The 17,500-nt window shown below is 47.3% G+C and overlaps 1 protein-coding gene across 1 annotated transcript in view; it reads left to right on the top strand.

Moving 5' to 3' along the window:
- The window catches only part of grin2ba (glutamate receptor, ionotropic, N-methyl D-aspartate 2B-a), a gene marked incomplete at both ends in the record, with an annotated part of 86,541 nt that overhangs the window by 37,871 nt on the left and 31,170 nt on the right, over positions 1-17,500 (top strand). The window contains 2 exons of the mRNA XM_080524179.1: positions 14,882-15,025; positions 16,524-16,794. Of these exons, the coding sequence (XP_080380305.1) occupies positions 14,882-15,025; positions 16,524-16,794 (415 nt within the window). The remainder of the gene's footprint in view (positions 1-14,881; positions 15,026-16,523; positions 16,795-17,500) is intronic.

Genomic DNA, 17,500 nt, shown 5'->3' with positions numbered 1-17,500 from the left:
CACTAATGGCATCTTTAGCAAGACTGTTTCGATGGAAACCATGTTGCCACGGAAACGCAGCCTGTCTCTCTGAATTAGAAGTATTTCTCTCCCTCTCTCAGCCTCTCTCACTCTTGCTGCCTTTCTCTCTACCTCTCTCTCTCTCTCTCTGTCTCTCACTATCTCTTTCTCTCTACCTCTCTCTCTCTGTCTCTCCCTATCTCTTTCTCTCTACCTCTCTCTCTCTCTCTGTCTCTCCCTGTCTCTTTCTCTCTACCTCTCTCTCTCCCTCTCTCTCTCCCTCTCTCTTTCTCTTTACCTCTCTCTGTCTCTCCCTCTCTCTTTCTCTCTACCTCTCTCTGTCTCTCCCTCTCTCTTTCTCTCTACCTCTCTCTCTCCCTCTCTCTTTCTCTCTACCTCTCTCTGTCTCTCCCTCTCTCTTTCTCTCTACCTCTCTCCAGACTTGACAGTGCGGCTGATGGCCATCAAGAGGTATGGGCATCAGAGAGAGAGAAAAGAGAGAGAGTGAGAGAGAGAGACAGAGAGAGAGAGAGAGAGAGAAAGGGGAGAGAGTGAGAGAGAGAGAGACAGAGAGAGAGAGAGAAAGGGGAGAGAGTGAGAGATAGAGAGAGTGAGAGAAAAGAGAGACAGTGAAACAGAGGGAGAGAGAGAGAGCGAAAGAGAGAGAAAGTGGAAAGGTTTAGAGGTGAGGACAAGGGGCAGAGGAGATGGAATCATCTAGCCGAGGGCTGAGTGTAGAGCTGAGAGTCTGTGATGTCATAATTGTTGCTCTGTCAAGGAGAAGAGGAGAGCTGTACAGGAGGGATGGATAGAGGGATAGAGGGATGGAGTGGAAATTGAAAAGTGAAAAGTGGGGCAACTGAACTGACGTCTCTCCAGGCTACATTTTAACTGTCCCTCCTGAAACCTCTCCCTCCCATCCGTCTCCAACCTCAACCCCCCTGTACAGTTTCTCTACTGTAAAAAAATTATAGAAAATAATAATAATTCTTCCTTCTTCTAGCGTTATGATTCCCAAAGGCCCCTGGCCCGATCAGAGATTACTTTTTCTTGAGATGACTGATGGATAGGAGATTCACTTACTTAGACAAATGGATTTGTTGTAAGTCGCTTTGGATAAAGGTATCTTTTATATGCCAATAATTTAAAAATGTCATGTAAATGAAGGACTAAGAAGAAGGATGTGTAGGTAAAGAAAGAACACAACTCTACACAACCAGGTATATATGGAGAGATGGTGTGAGAAAGGGATGGATGAAGTATTGAATTGAAAAAGAGATGGTTGAGTGGAGGAGAGTTGAAGGAAAAGATAGAGAGAGCTCTGCTCCACATATGTTTGGGGAGGATATAAAGGGGAGAGAGGGAGAGAGAGAGAGAGAGCGAGAGAGAGAGAGAGAGAGAGAGATTGATTATGCTCTCGTAAGTGCTTTTGGCATTATTGGAACAGTGCTGTCCTCCCAATCCAGCCAATTTGAATTAACATTGCAGAGAGAGTGATTGAGAGAAAAATGGAGAAGTGGGCAGAGAGATAGCGAGGGAGAGGGTATGGGGTGATTTGGCAGAGAGACAGAGAGGGAGAGTAAGGGTTTGGAAAGAGGACAGAGAGATGGATAGAAAAAGAGGTTTATAAGTAGGACACATAGAGAGATCGTCAGAGACAAACAGAGAGAGAGAGGGAGAGAGAGAGAGAGAGAGAGAGAGAGAGAGAGGAAGGGAGGGAGGGAGATATTAGTGTGTGGAGATACATGTATATATATATATATAGAGAGAGAGAGAGAGAGAGAGAGAGAGAGAGAGAGAGAGAGAGAGAGAGAGAGAGAGAGAGAGAGAGAGAGAGAGAGAGAGAGAGGGAGGGAGGGATGGAAGTGGGGTAAAAGGAGAGTGCACTACAGTGATGAGCTGCTGATCCACTGTGTAACTGCTTTGGAAACACAGGCTGTCTGTCATGCCAATAAAGGTCACCTTTGAACTAACCTGTGAGAAGCAGGAGAGAAAGAGAAATGAATAGGGTTTTTGGAGGAAGCACAGAGAACAGGTGATGAGAATTTGGAAGAAAGAAAGAGAGGGATGGATGTTGATAGATGGTGATGATTGTAAGAGAAGGATGTGGGTGAAAAGAGGTGAGGAACCTGAGGAGATGGGGTTGGGATGAGGGACAAACCTGACAGGGTGAGTATGACTGCTGTATTCTAGAAGAGGAGGATGCTGAAGAGAGAGGGATAGAGAGAGAGAGAGGATGAGTGTGAGAGGTATGGAAGAGAGGATAGGAAAAAATTATGGACAGAGACAGAGAGAGGATGAGTGTGAGAGGTATGGAAGGTTTGTTTGGTTTGTTTGGTTTGTTTATTTGGATCCACCATTAGATACAGCAAATATGAAGTAGCTATTCTTCCTGGGGTCCGGGGGGGGGGGGGGGGGGGGGGGGGGGGAGGACGAGGAACAAGCGAAGAGAGAGCAATAGAGAAACAGAGGGGAATAAAGAGAGTGAGGGATAGAGAGACAGCGCTATGGACGAGGAGCAGATGGGCGACAGTGAGATGAGATGCTGAGGGAGGAGAGATTGATGTTAACACTAGAACAGCCATGATTGGTCATTTGACCCCTGTGAGTAAAGAAAAATGTTATATCTTTGCACTCAATCAAATTTCAGGACCCTCCTTTCATAGACTTTTCCTAGATATGTGCGTTCTACCACCCAGTATCCTTACATTTTCAAAATCACATCAGGATAAGCTAATATAAAGCTATTTTGCAGTTGTTATGTGTAGGAAGCAGGCTAATTTACAAGCGGCAAACTAGCGGTTGTTATGTGTAAATAGCAGCTTGAGCATTGTAAAGAGGCGGCTCTTATAGTAGGTAAAGAGGCACGGCTGTTCTAGTGTTAAGGGACAGCGGATGTGCAGGAGGGGTGGGGAGAGACAGGGGACAAACGTACTGGATGGACAAGGTTATGAGCATTTGTCTCTTCAGCTTGCCTTACCACACCCACTGTCCCCCATCTCAACCCCCACCTCTGCCTTCCTCTTGCCTCTCCTACCTCCCTCCATCCCTCTCTCCCACCCTCCTCCTCATAGTGTGGGCTGATTGAGGAGGAGTGACACTGGACATATCGACTCAATCAGCCAGACAAATAAAACAAACATTAATTGGTTTTTTTATGCTGTATGGGGGAACATTAGTCTCTGGGTAATGTGATGGACTAATTGAAATTCAAAGTACAGTGATGGACTGCTTTGGTCTCTGTTGTTTAATGAGAGTGGTCAGTTCATAGGAGATTTAATATTTGTGCTGTAGAATAATTCATCAGGACAATAAACACTGAGGGTTAGTTACAGTGTGTGTGTGTGTGTGTGTGTGTGTGTGTGTGTGTGTGTGTGTGTGTGTGTGTGTGTGTGTGTGTAGTGACCATTCCTCATTCCATTCCATGCATAACAATGAGCCTGTCCTCCGATTTCTACTTCTACCAGCCTCCCCTGCCAGGCCAGCAGGGGCCTATGTCAGGAGCCTTCCCCCTGAGGCGGGTGTGGAGCGATGGTTTCTCTCTCTCTCTCTCTCTCTCTCTCTCTCTCTCTCTCTCTCTCTCTCTCTCTCTCTCTCTCTCTCTCTCTCTCTCTCTCTCTCTCTCTCTCTCTCTCTCTCTCTCCATGCCCTCCAGGGGGCCGGTGAGTCAGACCGTTAGTATCACAGTAATGAAGCATTAGAGCAGTCTCCGAACCTCAAAGTGCCTTGGCCCCATTTGATGACCCGCCACCACTGAGCTAATATCACTCCATCTGAGGATACCTCTCTCCACAAATGGACAGTCGCACGGCTCAATATGACCATTCTGGCCGGGCAGCAGTGGAGGAGAGCACAGGTTGGCTGGCTGAAGTGTGTGTGTGTGTGTGTGTGTGTGTGTGTGTGTGTGTGTGTGTGTGTGTGTGCGTGTGTGCGTGTGTGTGTGTGAGTGTGTGTGTGTGTGTACGTGAATCGAATGTATATAATGTTAAGCTTCTTGCAGAGTCTGCAGGACAGTATATCTTACTTGGGTTTGGACAATACAGTACATGCATCTTCGCTGGCAGGCGAGTGTCTGTATTTCAATTGCAGATGTTGTGTGGAATGTGTTGTGTTGTGTTGTGTGTTTCTCACAATAAGTGAATAGCATGATACCGTACAATGCCTCCCCAGTGTTTTACAGTACCTCAATGTCTTCCTCTATCAAGTAAATGGTTACATCAGAAATTCTGATGGGTTAGTGTAAAATGGATAACGTAATTGTGGGGTGTGTGTGTATGTATGTGCTTGCGATGTCAATTTGTTGCAGATATTTTTAGAATCTCTGGGAAATTGATTTCTTTTAATTAAGAATTCAACTCAGCTGGAGAAAGAGAGAGAGAGAGAGAGAGAGAAAGCGTGAAGAATGGGGAACATAGATCAGGCAGAAGAAAGAAAGGAAGGGAGAGAGAGAGAGAGAGAATGGAAAGACTTGGAGGAAAGAGGGAGTAGAGAATACACGTATAAAAGAGTAAAAAGTGGAAAGATAAAAGCTTGGCCAGAAATAAGTCAATGTTTTGCTATCTTGCCAAGAGAGATTTTAGAGATATTGTATAGCTTACTTAAGTGTTCTTTGGGGAGGGAGGTTACAGTAGTGTCAATATAGTCAACCCTTACTGTCATTGATTAAAGAACAACAACAATACACTGCTGTATACTGTGTATTTGATTTTGGCAACCCTCAATTGGTTGCCATGCCAGCGCAACCCTGTATTTGAATGTGAACTTGTCTTGTGTGCTCAATGACAGTCTGTGTGAGAGGTATGTGGTAGAGGGGGCTGCTGCCAGAGGCTTGCTTGTGTGTGTGTGTGTGTGTGTGTGTGTGTGTGTGTGTGGGTCTGGGTCTGTGTGTGTGTGTGTGTGACTGGGTCTGTGTGTGTGTGTGTGTGTGTGTGTGTGTGTGTGTGTGTGTGTGTGTGTGTGTGTGTGTGTGTGTGTGTGGGTCTGGGTCTGGGTCTGCGTGTTTACATGTGTGTATGCGTGTGTGTGGGTGTGTGTACCTGCGTGCGTGTGTGTACTGGATGTGTGCGTGTGTGTGTGGTGTGCGTGTGTGTGTGTGTGTGTGCGTGTGTGTGTGTGTGCGTGTGTGTGTCGTGTGCGTGTGCGTGTGCGTGTGTGTGTGTGTGTGTGTGTGTGCACTCCACAGCTGGTGAGACGGTGTGCAGTCTCACTGTGGGAGAGGAAGTGTAGCTAGCTAGCGCTACAGAGTCTGTGCTGCTGCTGCTGTTACCCACTGGGAATAGGGGGAGGAAAGGAGGAGAGGAGGGGGGAGGCTGGATCACAACTTTTGGATGTATAGATGGATGTATTCAGGAGTGGACTATCATTATATATTATGGGACCATTATCAGATGTTATCATGAGGATATAGTCATTTAGATGCTTTTAATCCAGCAAATTCACAACCCTGTTTGTGGCCCAAGCAGTCTGATATCGACTGGATGGATGCAAGGTTGAAATGGATCAATTTGTGTGTGACCGGATAATGGATTTTGATAATACTCATAATGAAACACCATTATTTAGCAGACAATTTTACCTGAAGCAGCTTACATTGACCGTCACACATCACATACCATAGGCCTTATGTTCAGTATGACACAGTGCTGTGTATGGTCTACAGTTACTTTTACATGTTTATATTTATTTATAACTGTATTTATAACTGAGAAACTGTACAGGAGGGGGGGGTAGAGGGAATGAAGAGGTCTTTAGGAGGGACAGTTAAGATGTAGCCTGAAGAGATGGGTCTTCAATCTACATTGGGAGATAGGTAGTGACTCTGCAGTCCTGACAGAAGATACGTAGTTGTCTATTATTGGTATCAAACTCACTGTGAGGGTCTGATAAGCTGTGTGCTCCATGAAGGTCCAACTTGACCTTCAGAACCACTATGGACTACAATATATCACTATTATTACTGCCGTAAATGACCAAGGTGTGCTCCCCAAGTGTTTTACCTCGTTTAGTTTTATTTTACACTGACACGCCATCTTTCACTAGCTAGATGAATCCTCAGTATATATAAAAGCAGTTGAATTTGTTTTCATTTTTTTTATTTCGTTTTTTTTTTTGACTCATCCATATGTATGTCAGCTTTCACTCCGTATCCTCGCTCTCTTTCTCCCACTATCTCTCTTCCTCTCCCTCTCTTGAGCTATCTCTCTCTCTCTCTTCCTCCCCCCGCCTCTCTCTCTCTCTGTCCTTCTTTTCACAGTCAGTTCAAAGGTGAGCTTCATTGGCATGACAGACAGCCTGTGTTGCCAAAGCAGTTACACAGTGGATCAGTAGCTCATCACTGTAGTGCACTTTCCTTTCATCCCCCCTCTCCATCCCTCTCTCTCCCTCTCTCTCTCTCTCATTCTCTCCCTCTCTTTCTCTATCTCTCACACTCAGATTCAAGAGTCTTTATTGGCCTGATATGGTGATACAAGTATTCCCATGATGCTACTAGTGCAATAGAATACCTCCATCCTTTCTCTTGTCCTTTCTTTTCTGTCTTTGACATTGTTTTGTCAGTTCTTTCATGCTTTCTTTCTTTATTTTTATTTTTTTCCATCTTCTTGTCTTTCTTTATCTCTAACCTCTCTCTTGTCCATGCAATCCCTCTCTTAACAACATCACCTCTTTGGTTCCTGTGGTTGCCTCATTGGTCAGCATTGGTCAGAGAGAGAGATGATGTTAATGATAAAATGTTGATGATGAAAAATGTTATGAAATATAAGTGTGAACAGGGCCATAGAGAGAGAAAGATAGAGACGGACAGAGAGAGAGAGAGATAAAGAAGGAGAGAGAGAGAGAGAGAGAGAGAGAGAGAGAGAGAGAGAGAGAGAGAGAGAGAGAGAGAGAGAGAGAGAGAAAGAGACAGAGAGGGTGAGTGAATAAAAAAAGGCCTGATAGCGGAGTGGAGGTCGCTGGGTTTACGAATTGATGCCTTTAATGACCAATTGTGTCTCATTTACATATTGTTGTGTTTAAAAAGCTTTGGCAGGAACAGAGGGAGTCTGTCATGCCAATCTGAATCTGAGGGAAAGAGGCATAATCAACGTGTGTGTGTATGTGTTTGTGTTTGTATTTGTGTGTGTACGCTCTTGTGTCTGTTAGAGTGAGAGACAAAGACAAAGAGAGATGGAGAAGGAGAAAAGTAGGAAAGACACATCTCTTCTCGTCCCACTTGAAGAGAGAGAGAGAGAGAGAGAGAGAGAGAGAGAGAGAGAGAGAGAGAGAGAGAGAGAGAGAGAGAGAGAGAGAGAGAGGGAACGGGAAGCAGTCAGGGGAGCGATATACTCTTAACTATTCATGAGTCCAGTGGCAGGTTTGACGTTCTCCCTCCGGATCCAAAAAAACCCACCCGTGGCATCACATGCCTTTTAGGAGTGTTCTCAGACGGAGCCCTGGGTGCCTTCATGTCTCCCTGACACACAAGCCTGAGAGGCCTGACGATGACCTGACAACGGGACCACTAGATGCTTGTGGAGGAGGAAGAGGAAGAGGAGGAGGAGGTGGAGGAAGAGGAGGTGGAGGAATAGGAGGTAGAGAAAGAGGAGAAGGAGGAGGAGCAAGAGATGGAGGTAGAAGAGGAGGTGGAGGAAAAGAAGGAAGAGGGGGGTGATGGTGGGGTGTGGGCTTTGAGTGACTGTGTGTGGGTTTGCATACTGTAGCAGAGGGGCTATGGAAGAGAAGAAGGGAAGGAGGAGGGGAAGAGTGTAGATTGGCTTATTGTCTTACCCTGTCTTGTAACATGTTCCGCTTTGGAAATACTCCTGTCATGCCAATAAAGCAGATTTGAATTTTAATCGGGCTAAATGGAAGGAGGCCTGGGTAGGGGAGCTTGCAAGGGAAGGAGACAGTAGGGCTCAGCGATAAAATGCTAGAAATAATTATCGAATGAAGTTCTGACATGATAACGATAAAGATGTAATCGCTATTATCGCGATAAAGTTCATTTCGCGTCCTGCGTCCCCGCTCCCTGTTAAAATCTGATAAAAAGGAAGGAGGAAAAGCGTGTGAGAGCGATTTCTTTTCTCCCTGTGCGTAGGTTACTGGAGCCGTGGCCATACGCCATATGACAATTCATGTTTCAGAGGAGAGCAGCAGGCTGAAAGCCCAAGAACAGAAGCATAGCTGAGAGATATAATTATAGATGCTGTTTTCTTTTTTCTAGTTAAAGGCCTCATTCAGGCAAAATGAAAAAAAATACAGAACATCTCAATATATAGTGTATCACCCAAATAGACGAAAATATAGATTTAAAGCCATTTATCACCCAGCCTTAGGAGAGATAAAAAAGACAATGAGAGGGTGGTCTTTATAGTGACAGAGGCACACACACACACACACACACACACACACACACACACACACACACACACACACCATCTTTGCATGTTTGGGGCAGTGTAAGCTAGGGTCAGTGAGTGTGTGTGTGTGTGTGTGTGTGTGTGTGTGTGTGTGTGTGTGTGTGTGTGTGCATGTGTGCGTGTGTGTGTGTGCATGTGTGTGTCTGTGTTCTTTTTTCCACGTGTGCCCAAACACCTACGTGTGCCTAGACACCTACGTGGTGCGTAGGTGTCTGTGTTGGAGAGAGAGAGGCGGGCCTGGTGATTACCTCCAGCCCTGTCAGTGCTGGCAGGAAGAGTCAGCGTCTGTTAGCAAAGCGACGTCTGAGTGTGAAGTGGCGAGACGTGTCCCCAGCGTGACCGTGGCTCTGGGCCCGCACAGGGGAAGGAGGGAGCACAGGTGCACCGTAGGATGACGGATGGAGGCGGAGAGGAAGAGGAAGAGCGGGAGAGAGAGAAGTAGTAGAGAGAAAATTGAGGTAACGAGTAAGTAAAGAGTGAAAAATAGACAGTGACAGAGGGAGATAGAGAGAGGGCAAAGGAAGAGGAATAGGAAGGAAAGGAAAAAAAAGAAAGAGACAGACAGAGAGAGTATGCCGGTGCCAACCACAGTGACGGATTCCTCCAGACTCAGGTAGAGGCTGGGGGAGGGGTGGGGGGGATGTTTCAGTACCACACCAGGGACCTGTTGCAGGAGGGGGGAGGCTGGTGGAGGTAGGAATCAGAGGTTGGGCTCATTGTAATGCATGGAATGGAATGAGGAAGGTATCAAACGTGAGGTGTTTGATACCATCCCTCATCCCATTCCGTTCCATGCATTACAATGAGCACAACCTCCGATTTCTACCTCCACCAGCCTCCACTACTGCTGAGGGCTGTGAGCTGACCAGACAGAGCCTCTCCAGCCTCCCTTTGAAGAGGTGGCAGAAGCCGGACTGAACTGCACTGTGAAAAAAGCGGTCAATCCCCATTATCGCCTCGCTGGATGTCTTCTAAACTTAGAGCAGAAATGGGCCGTAGAGAAACGATCTGCGTGTTAAGTGGTTTGGGTTTTTCAGACAGCCCAACATCTCATGTCGAGAGGCAAAACAAAGAACTCTTTTCCTCTGTTTTTTTTTTTTTTTTTTTGGTTCTCCCGTCCTCACCACCCTCCCCTCTTCTCTGGCTCTCTGTCTCCCTGGAAGGCTTGGAGATGCCACGGGTGGTTACATTATAATCAGAAACATGTTAGGGGGAAAATTAGCCAAATATTTTAATCAAGACCAGGGATTTTTTAATTAAGGTTCAAAAAGTAGTTAGAATAAGGTCAGTGCTAATTAGGTGATGGTCTGACAAATGTGAGAGCTAATTAAGTCTGCATGTGTTTGATTAAAGATAAGTAGGTTTTCATGATAAGAAATATGATGATGAAGCATGGAGAGGAGAGAGGAGAGAGGGAGAGGAAGAGAGAGGAAGAGAGAGGAAGAGGAGAGAGGATGAGAGAGGGTGAGGCGAGTCTAATTGAGGTAGCGATAATAAGTGAGTGAGCGAACTGAGAAGAGAGAGAGAGAATAATAGAGTGAAAATGTGGATGAAATTTAGTCATTCACTTTGATCATACATACATGTACTGTCATTTCAGTGTGTACATGATGAGTGGTCCTATCGCCTATGCGCCTATCGCATGTTTGACAATTGTCTTATGTCTCTACTTTTTTGTCATTCCTGTGTGTTTGTAAGTGTGTGTGTGTGTGTGTGTGTGTGTGTGTGTGTGTGTGTGCATGTGCGTGTGCTTGTATGTGTTTATGTGTGGGTGTGTGAGCGTGAGTTTGTCCTGCACTGTAGCTTTTAAATGAACTAGTCTTCTAGTGAGACCCAGCTGTTCACTCCTCTCCCCCTCTTTCTGTCTCTTTTTGCTCTCTCGCTTCTCTTCCCATCAGGCACTGCAGCAGCAGTCAATAGCAACCCCCCTCGCTCAAGTTCAAAGAAGCCTTTATAGGCAGGATAGAAATATGCATTGCCAAAACCTCGGAGCTGCAGACAGCTCCATGCACTCCCTTCACACTAGTGAAACAGTAATGCTGTACACCACAAAAACATACAATTGAACATTCTTCAAAACGGGTAAAAATCAATATTGTAGCTGAGGAAAGTGGACCAGGTACATGAGTAGGCTTGCAGTGACACGCGCCCACATGGAATACAATGTAGACTTTTTTGGACTTTTGTGTGTGTGTGTGTGTGTGTGTGTGTGTGTGTGTGTGTGTGTGTGTGTGTGTGTGTGTGTGCGTGCGTGCGCGCACTCCACTGTTCTGTATGGTATGTGCTGTAGGTTCTTTTGTTCTTTTTCTATAGGATTGCTTCCCAGTGCATGTGTGTGTGGTGTGGTGTGGTGAGGTGTGGTGTGGTGGTGTGAGGTGTGGCGTGGTGGTGGTGTGTGTGTGTGGTGTGGTGTGGTGAGGTGTGGCGTGGTGGTGGTGTGTGTGTGTGTGTGTGTGTGTTTGTCTATTTATCCTTCTCACTTCCGGTGTGTGCATATGTATTCAGTGCCAAGTCTCAGGAGTAGCTCTATTCATTCTTCATACCCATTGGTGTGTCCCTGTGTGTGTAATTGAAATAACCACAGAGTTATTGACTCTCTCCCTCCGAGTCAAATGGCTGCTTGATGAATAGTGTGAGTGCTCCCATTGGGAGGCTGTGGGGCGAGGTGGAGGCAGCAGAGGCTTTGGCGGGGCCAGGCTCTGTGCTCCGAGGCTGAGATTGACTTTCCGCGTCTGTGAGGAGGGCAGACATGTGCATCCTGTCTCTCCCTCCCTCTCTTTGACAGCACCTGTCCGCTGTGGGTGAGCGGGCAGAAAGACTCTTGCCTCTGCCTCTGCCCCATGGCTGCCTGCATAGCAGACACATACACGCACTCAGGCACACACGCACACACACACACACACGCACGCACACACACACACGCATACACACACACACACACACAGGAGCACGTAGTCTACCACAGGCTCTGACTTCATGCCCTGTCGCTGCTCACTCACTCTGCACAGGGTCACAGCCCGTCAGCCCGTCCCCCCTCTTTCCTCCTCCCTCCCGTCCACTCATGGACACCACAGACCCCTCTCTTCCTCCGCTTACACTCACCTTCTCTCTCTACCTTTCTCTCTCTCTCTCTCTCTCTCTCTCTCTCTCTCTCTCTCTCACCACTCTTTCATTTTTTTTTTTGCTCACTATCCCTCCCGCTGAGAGCTCCATCCATCCATCTCTCTCTCTCTCTCTGTCTCTATTTGGCCTCTCTGCATCTCTATCCATCTCTGTCACTCACTCTTTTTTCTGTCCCTCTATCACCCTGTTATTTATCTCCTGTGTTGTGTTGTGTTGGGTTCCATTGGTTTGTGTTGCGTTGTGTTGCATCTTCTATTCATTGTATTGTGTGTGTGGTATAGAACAGAACTTCAGCCTTCCTTCTGACGTAACAGGAAACAGCGTCCGGCACAAGGATGCGATGCCCGCTGCCCCCTCCTCTGGCATTCTACCATCTGCTAATCAATAACCTTGTGCCCGGGGAGGTGATAACGCCAACCTGACCTTAATCATTGTTGCTCTAAATGAAGCAGGGGGTTTGGTGCCACTTTTTTCGCTCCAGGTCTCTTTTCCCTCTTTGGTCGCTAATGAAAATCCTGCGTGCCTCTACCACTCTGAATGACTGCATCGGACAGTACATTAACACTGCTCTTAGAGAGAGAGAGAGAGAGAGAGAGAGAGAGAGAGAGAGAGAGAGAGAGAGAGAGAGAGAGAGAGATAGGGGGATGAGGGGTGGGTGAGGAGGAGGAGGAGGAGGAGGAGGAGGAGGAGGGGGGGGGGGGGGTGATGGTGGTAGCGGTCTGGAAATTCAATTATAACTGTGTCCTGGCAGTAATTTCAGTGGAATAAATGGGACAGTGAGCGAGAGAGAGGAGATAGGAGAGAGGGAGCAGGGGAGAGAGGGTCAAGAAAGAGAGAAAGTAGGGGGAAAGAGGATGAGAGGGGGATGAAAGTATTGTACAGATGAAAGGGAAGAGGACTCGGGGTCAACGGTGGTGTCGTGCGGTAGTAGACTACAATGTGAATTTATTATTCAACAGATTTGCGAAAACACTGACTCAGGTCTAGGAGATTATTCTATAGATGAGAGTATGACAGTATGAATATGATTATGATGAAGTATGAAGTATTCTCTGTTCTCACAATTACTATGTGCACTATACCATCCATAGGGGGGAAAAAACACGCAGTGCACGTGCACCCCTTCCTGTGTGCCACTCCAATGGTATAGTGTGATCTCATTAATGCGGAAACGAGGTAACGGATCGACCCATGTGTGTCCCATGGGGGGGGGGAGGTAAGGCTTTGATGTGGAGTGAGTCCTCATCCAGAGAGATTTCAGCACCCTGACTGCCCCGGCTGACAGAGATGGCTGATTTTACACTCTGACGCACACTCTGACACACATAGAGAACACAGTCACACAGACAGACGGCCAGACAGACAGATGGATACATGCTCAGAAGCACGTAGTCTAACACACATTGGATACAAACTGCAGAGTCTAGGCTAGTCTTTCACCTCCTCCTCCTCTTTTACTGTGCAACTTAATATTCAATATCAACACATGAATGAATGAATGAATGAATGAATGAATGAATGAATGAATGGTCTTTATTGTCATTGATATAGTACAGGTACCAGACAACGAAATTTGGGAGGGGGGGCTCCCCTGGTGCTAGGAAAAAAAAACTAAAAACAAGAAGGGAAAAGAGCTGGTTTACATAAATAAAGGCTATGTACACTATCCACTATACTATACTATACAAATAAAACACTGTGCTGTACTCTATGCTATGCTATACCTATTCTAACATTTCCTATCTCTGAACCTTATGTACCCGAGGGTTGTCATATTGCACATAGTGTTATTGCACATTCATTTAAAGTGTCGCAGTTTGCAGGTTTGAAATGTTCACAGTTGTGTTTCAGTGTTGCACTTGATTTCAATCTAGTAGCTGCCATCAAATTGTCTAGATTGTCCAGGGCCTAGAACCTAGGTCTTTGCTGTGTTCAGGGCCTGAATGGCCCTGGGGTAGAAGCTGAGCTTCAGTCTGTTTGTCCTTGCGAACATGGTCCTGAACCGCCTGTTCGAGGGCAGCCGAGCAAAGTGTTCGTACCCAGGGTGGGATGGGTCTCTGGAGATCTTGGAGGCCTTCCTGAGGCAGCGTGTGTTGTACAGCTCTTCCAGAGAGGGGAGGGGGGCGCCGGTGATCTTCTGGGCCGATCTCACGACTCTCTGTAGCGCATTCCTCTCTGCGGCTGTGCAGCTGGAGAACCAGATGCAGATGCAGTAGGTGAGGATGCTCTCCACTGCGCAGCGGTAGAAGGTCACCAGCATCTCCTGTCCGATGTGGTCTTTCCTGAGGACTCTCAGGAAGTAGAGCCGCTGTTGTGCCTTCTTGATGATGGCTGCTGTGTTGATCTTCCAGGACAGGTCATCCTGTATGTGCACCCCCAGGAATCGGAGGGTTGAGACTCTCTCCACGTTCCCTCCATCGACGAGCAGGGGCTGGACCTCAGATTTTTTCCTCCTGAAGTCCACGATGATTTCCTGGGTCTTTGACTGGTTCAGCAGCAGGTTGTTAACCTTGCACAGCTTGCCCAGCTGCTCCACCTCATCCCTGTACGCCGCCTCGTCCCCCCCCCGAGATGCAGCCCACCACGGTGGTGTCGTCTGCAAACTTTACGATGGAGTTGCTGGGGTGGACGGGGGTGAAGTCGTAGGTGTAGAGGTTGTAGAGGATGGGGCTTAGCACGCAGCCCTGGGGGGACCCAGTGCTGAGTCTGAGGGCTGTGGAGGTGTGGGAGCCCACCCGCACCCTCTGGGGGCGGTCAGACAGGAAGTCCTTGATCCATGCACATATAGAGTGTGATAGTCCCAGGTCTAGTAGTTTGGTCACTAGCCTGTCTGGAAGGATGGTGTTGAAGGCAGAGCTGAAGTCCACAAAGAGCAGTCTCGCGTAGCTGTTTCCCCTCTCCAGGTGGGATAGAGTGGAGTGGAGAGTCGTCGCGATGGCGTCCTCTGTGGACCTGTGGGCTCTGTAGGCGAACTGGTATGGATCCAGGTTGGGCGGGAGGCGTGTGACTATGTGGGCCCGGACTAGTTTCTCGAAGCACTTCATGATGATTGGTGTGAGTGCCACCGGGCGGTAGTCGTTTAGGCAGCTCACCGTGCTTTTCTTCGGGACTGGGATGATAGTTGAGGTTTTCAGGCACGGTGGGATGGTGGCCTGGGACAGGGACTGGTTGAAGATGTTGGTGAAAACCCCGGCCTGCTGGTCGGCGCAGTCCCTCAGGACGCCATCCGGCCCTGGGGCTTTCCTGTACATATTACGGTACATGCTAGCACTAACCCCCCTTCTCCCCTCATCTCCCCCCCATCCCTCCCCTCTCCTCCCCTCCCGCCTCCTGCTCTCCTCTCCTCTCCTCTCCTCCCCCAGGATGACAACTCCATGTTCTTCCAGTTCGGCCCGTCCATCGAGCAGCAGGCGTCGGTCATGCTGAACATCATGGAGGAATACGACTGGTACATCTTCTCCATCGTGACCACCTACTACCCCGGGTACCTGGACTTTGTCACCAAGGTAACTCACACAGGACAGGACCTCAGTCACTGCAATGAAAGGACAACGTGTTGTCTTTGTCTTCACCCTTCCATTTTCATAAGGCAATAGAAGAGAATACAGATTATATTTTCAATTATAGATGTATACGGTATAGACATATACTTGCAGTGGCTGCTAGGGATCATGATACAGGTCTTTGAAAAAAGGGTTTTGTCTCTCTAGGAGAACCCTTTGAAGAATCCTTTTGGGATTAATGTAGTACCCTTTTTAGGTGGCGGCAGGTAGTCTAGGGGTTAGAGAGCAATGGGTAGGTCGCTGGTTCGATCCTCACCCCAGGAGGGAGCTGGAGGTCAGCTGGTGACTGGCAACACATCGTGACGTTAGAATTATATGGTTCGATCTAAATTTTTGGTCAAACTTTAGTTTTTTACATAATCTGATCCATTAGGTGTTTATTAATGCCTGTGTGGTGTTGTTTTTTTAAATGTTGATTTTTTTTAGTTAGTAATTAATAAAATACAAAGGTTCCATCTCACAAAACATAATGGAATGTAAAAACTTTGACGCTCAATACCTCTGAACTACCCTAAACGGAGATAGAACCTTATAATTCTAAGCTCACGACATCTGGTATCCTACCACTGCCATCGGGTCCTTGAGAAAGGCACTCAACGCCTAACTGCTCTAGGGGTGCCTGACAAGGGCTGACCCTGTGCCCAGAGCCTAGAGCGCTGTTCTCCCTGGTGGGGGGGGGGGGGGGGGGGGGGTTATGAATAATTATAATTTCCCCTCTGGGATCATATACCAATAAAATATTTTCTTCTTTTGGAAGATGAACCGTTCATGTAGAACCGTTTTCACAGAGGGTTCTAAATAGAACCCAAAAGGGTCCTACATGGAACTGAAAAGGATTCTTCCTTGTAGAGTGTGGCTAGGAGGGCAGATATCAAACTCACAGTAACACTTGACCTTGTTCATGTCACGATGCCTCAGTGGCCTTTCTCAGTATCAGTGTTAGCCTCTCATATTGCAAAGCGATTCATCTGACATGAATAGACAAACTGAAGTGGACACAGGATATTAAACTATATTCAGCCCCCTTACACACCTCAACTCATGTCATTAAACTATTTGTTTTATTTATATTTCTTATAATAACTGGATAATACCGATAACCAGTACTGGTGGATTTTATCATATGGGGACAATTTTAGCATCCCCACAGCATCAGTGACTTCAGTGTCAGTGACTTGGTAAAAATGTCATTGCATGTGTGCGTGCCCCCTTGCCCACAGTACTTTACTCAATATGCGCAAAACTAAATAGCAGTAATACCACGTTCATTGATAAAATGACATAAGGGAGGGAAAGGGGGGATGGCAGTTTTAGAAAGGAGATGATTTTGACCATTTTTATTTCAGGGGGGATGAGTAAAATACTCATCCCCCCTCAACTAGAGTGCTGCCGATGAACACCCCTTCCTCTTCCTCCTCTTGCCCCCCCTCCTCTCCTCCAGATCCGGAGCTCGGTGGAGAACAGCTTCGTGGGCTGGGAGCTGGAGGAGGTCCTGCTGCTGGACATGTCAGTGGACGACGGGGACTCCAAGATCCAGAACCAGCTGAAGAAGCTGCAGAGCCCCGTCATCCTCCTCTACTGCACCAAGGAGGAGGCCAACACCATCTTCCAGGTGGCCCACTCCGTCGGCATCACCGGCTACAGCTACACCTGGATCGTCCCCTCGCTGGTGGCCGGGGACGCCGTGGTGGTGCCGGCCGAATTCCCCACAGGTACGCCCGTACGGTGTCTCGTCTGTCTAGCCTCTCAGACAGTCCCCGTGCGCTACGTCTCTCCCTCTCTGCCCTGGATAAATCTCAACGAGAGTCTTTGGTGTTTTGCAGGTTGATTTATAGCTTGGGAGATAGTAGCCTGCCAGAGGAAGCTGGGGGGGGGGGAGCTGTAAGTGTTATGGGCCAAATCCAGCAGGAACTTGAGAACCGTGCACTGTGGACCGTAACTCATTTTATTTTTGCTCAAATCTATTGTTGGCATTCGGGAATGATTCAGTCAAATGGGAGATGTGCAGGCGTGTGCATCTTAAGTTAGGATTTGGCTATGTGCGATTTATGACCATATCAGCCCATGTAAATCATATGATTTGTTGGTGTTTTCTTAGCTTTTTTTTTAACAGTTTATTTATGGGGGGGAAGACATCCATGAAGAGTGAGTCTACTAAGGAGAAGATTATAGCTAGAATAGGATGAGCAGCAGTGGAGGCTGGTGGAGGTAGAAATCGGAGGATGCGTGTTTGATACCATTCCTCATTCAGTTCCATGCATTACAATGAGCCCGTCCTCTGATTTCTACCTCCACCAGCCGCGCCTGGGGAGGAGGTGTGATGGTGGGTGAACAGCTATTCCTCAGGTTTTAAGTGTGTCGTACTGTTGCATGATTTGTGCGGGACATTACTCAGTTGACAGATATTGAATACATTAG

This window comes from Nansenia antarctica, assembly GCF_963989245.1.
Source record: "Nansenia antarctica genome assembly, chromosome: 2".
NCBI lineage: Eukaryota > Metazoa > Chordata > Actinopteri > Argentiniformes > Microstomatidae > Nansenia > Nansenia antarctica.
The sequence above is the reverse complement of the archived record's forward strand: the minus strand, read 5'-3'. Positions and strand labels throughout refer to the sequence as shown.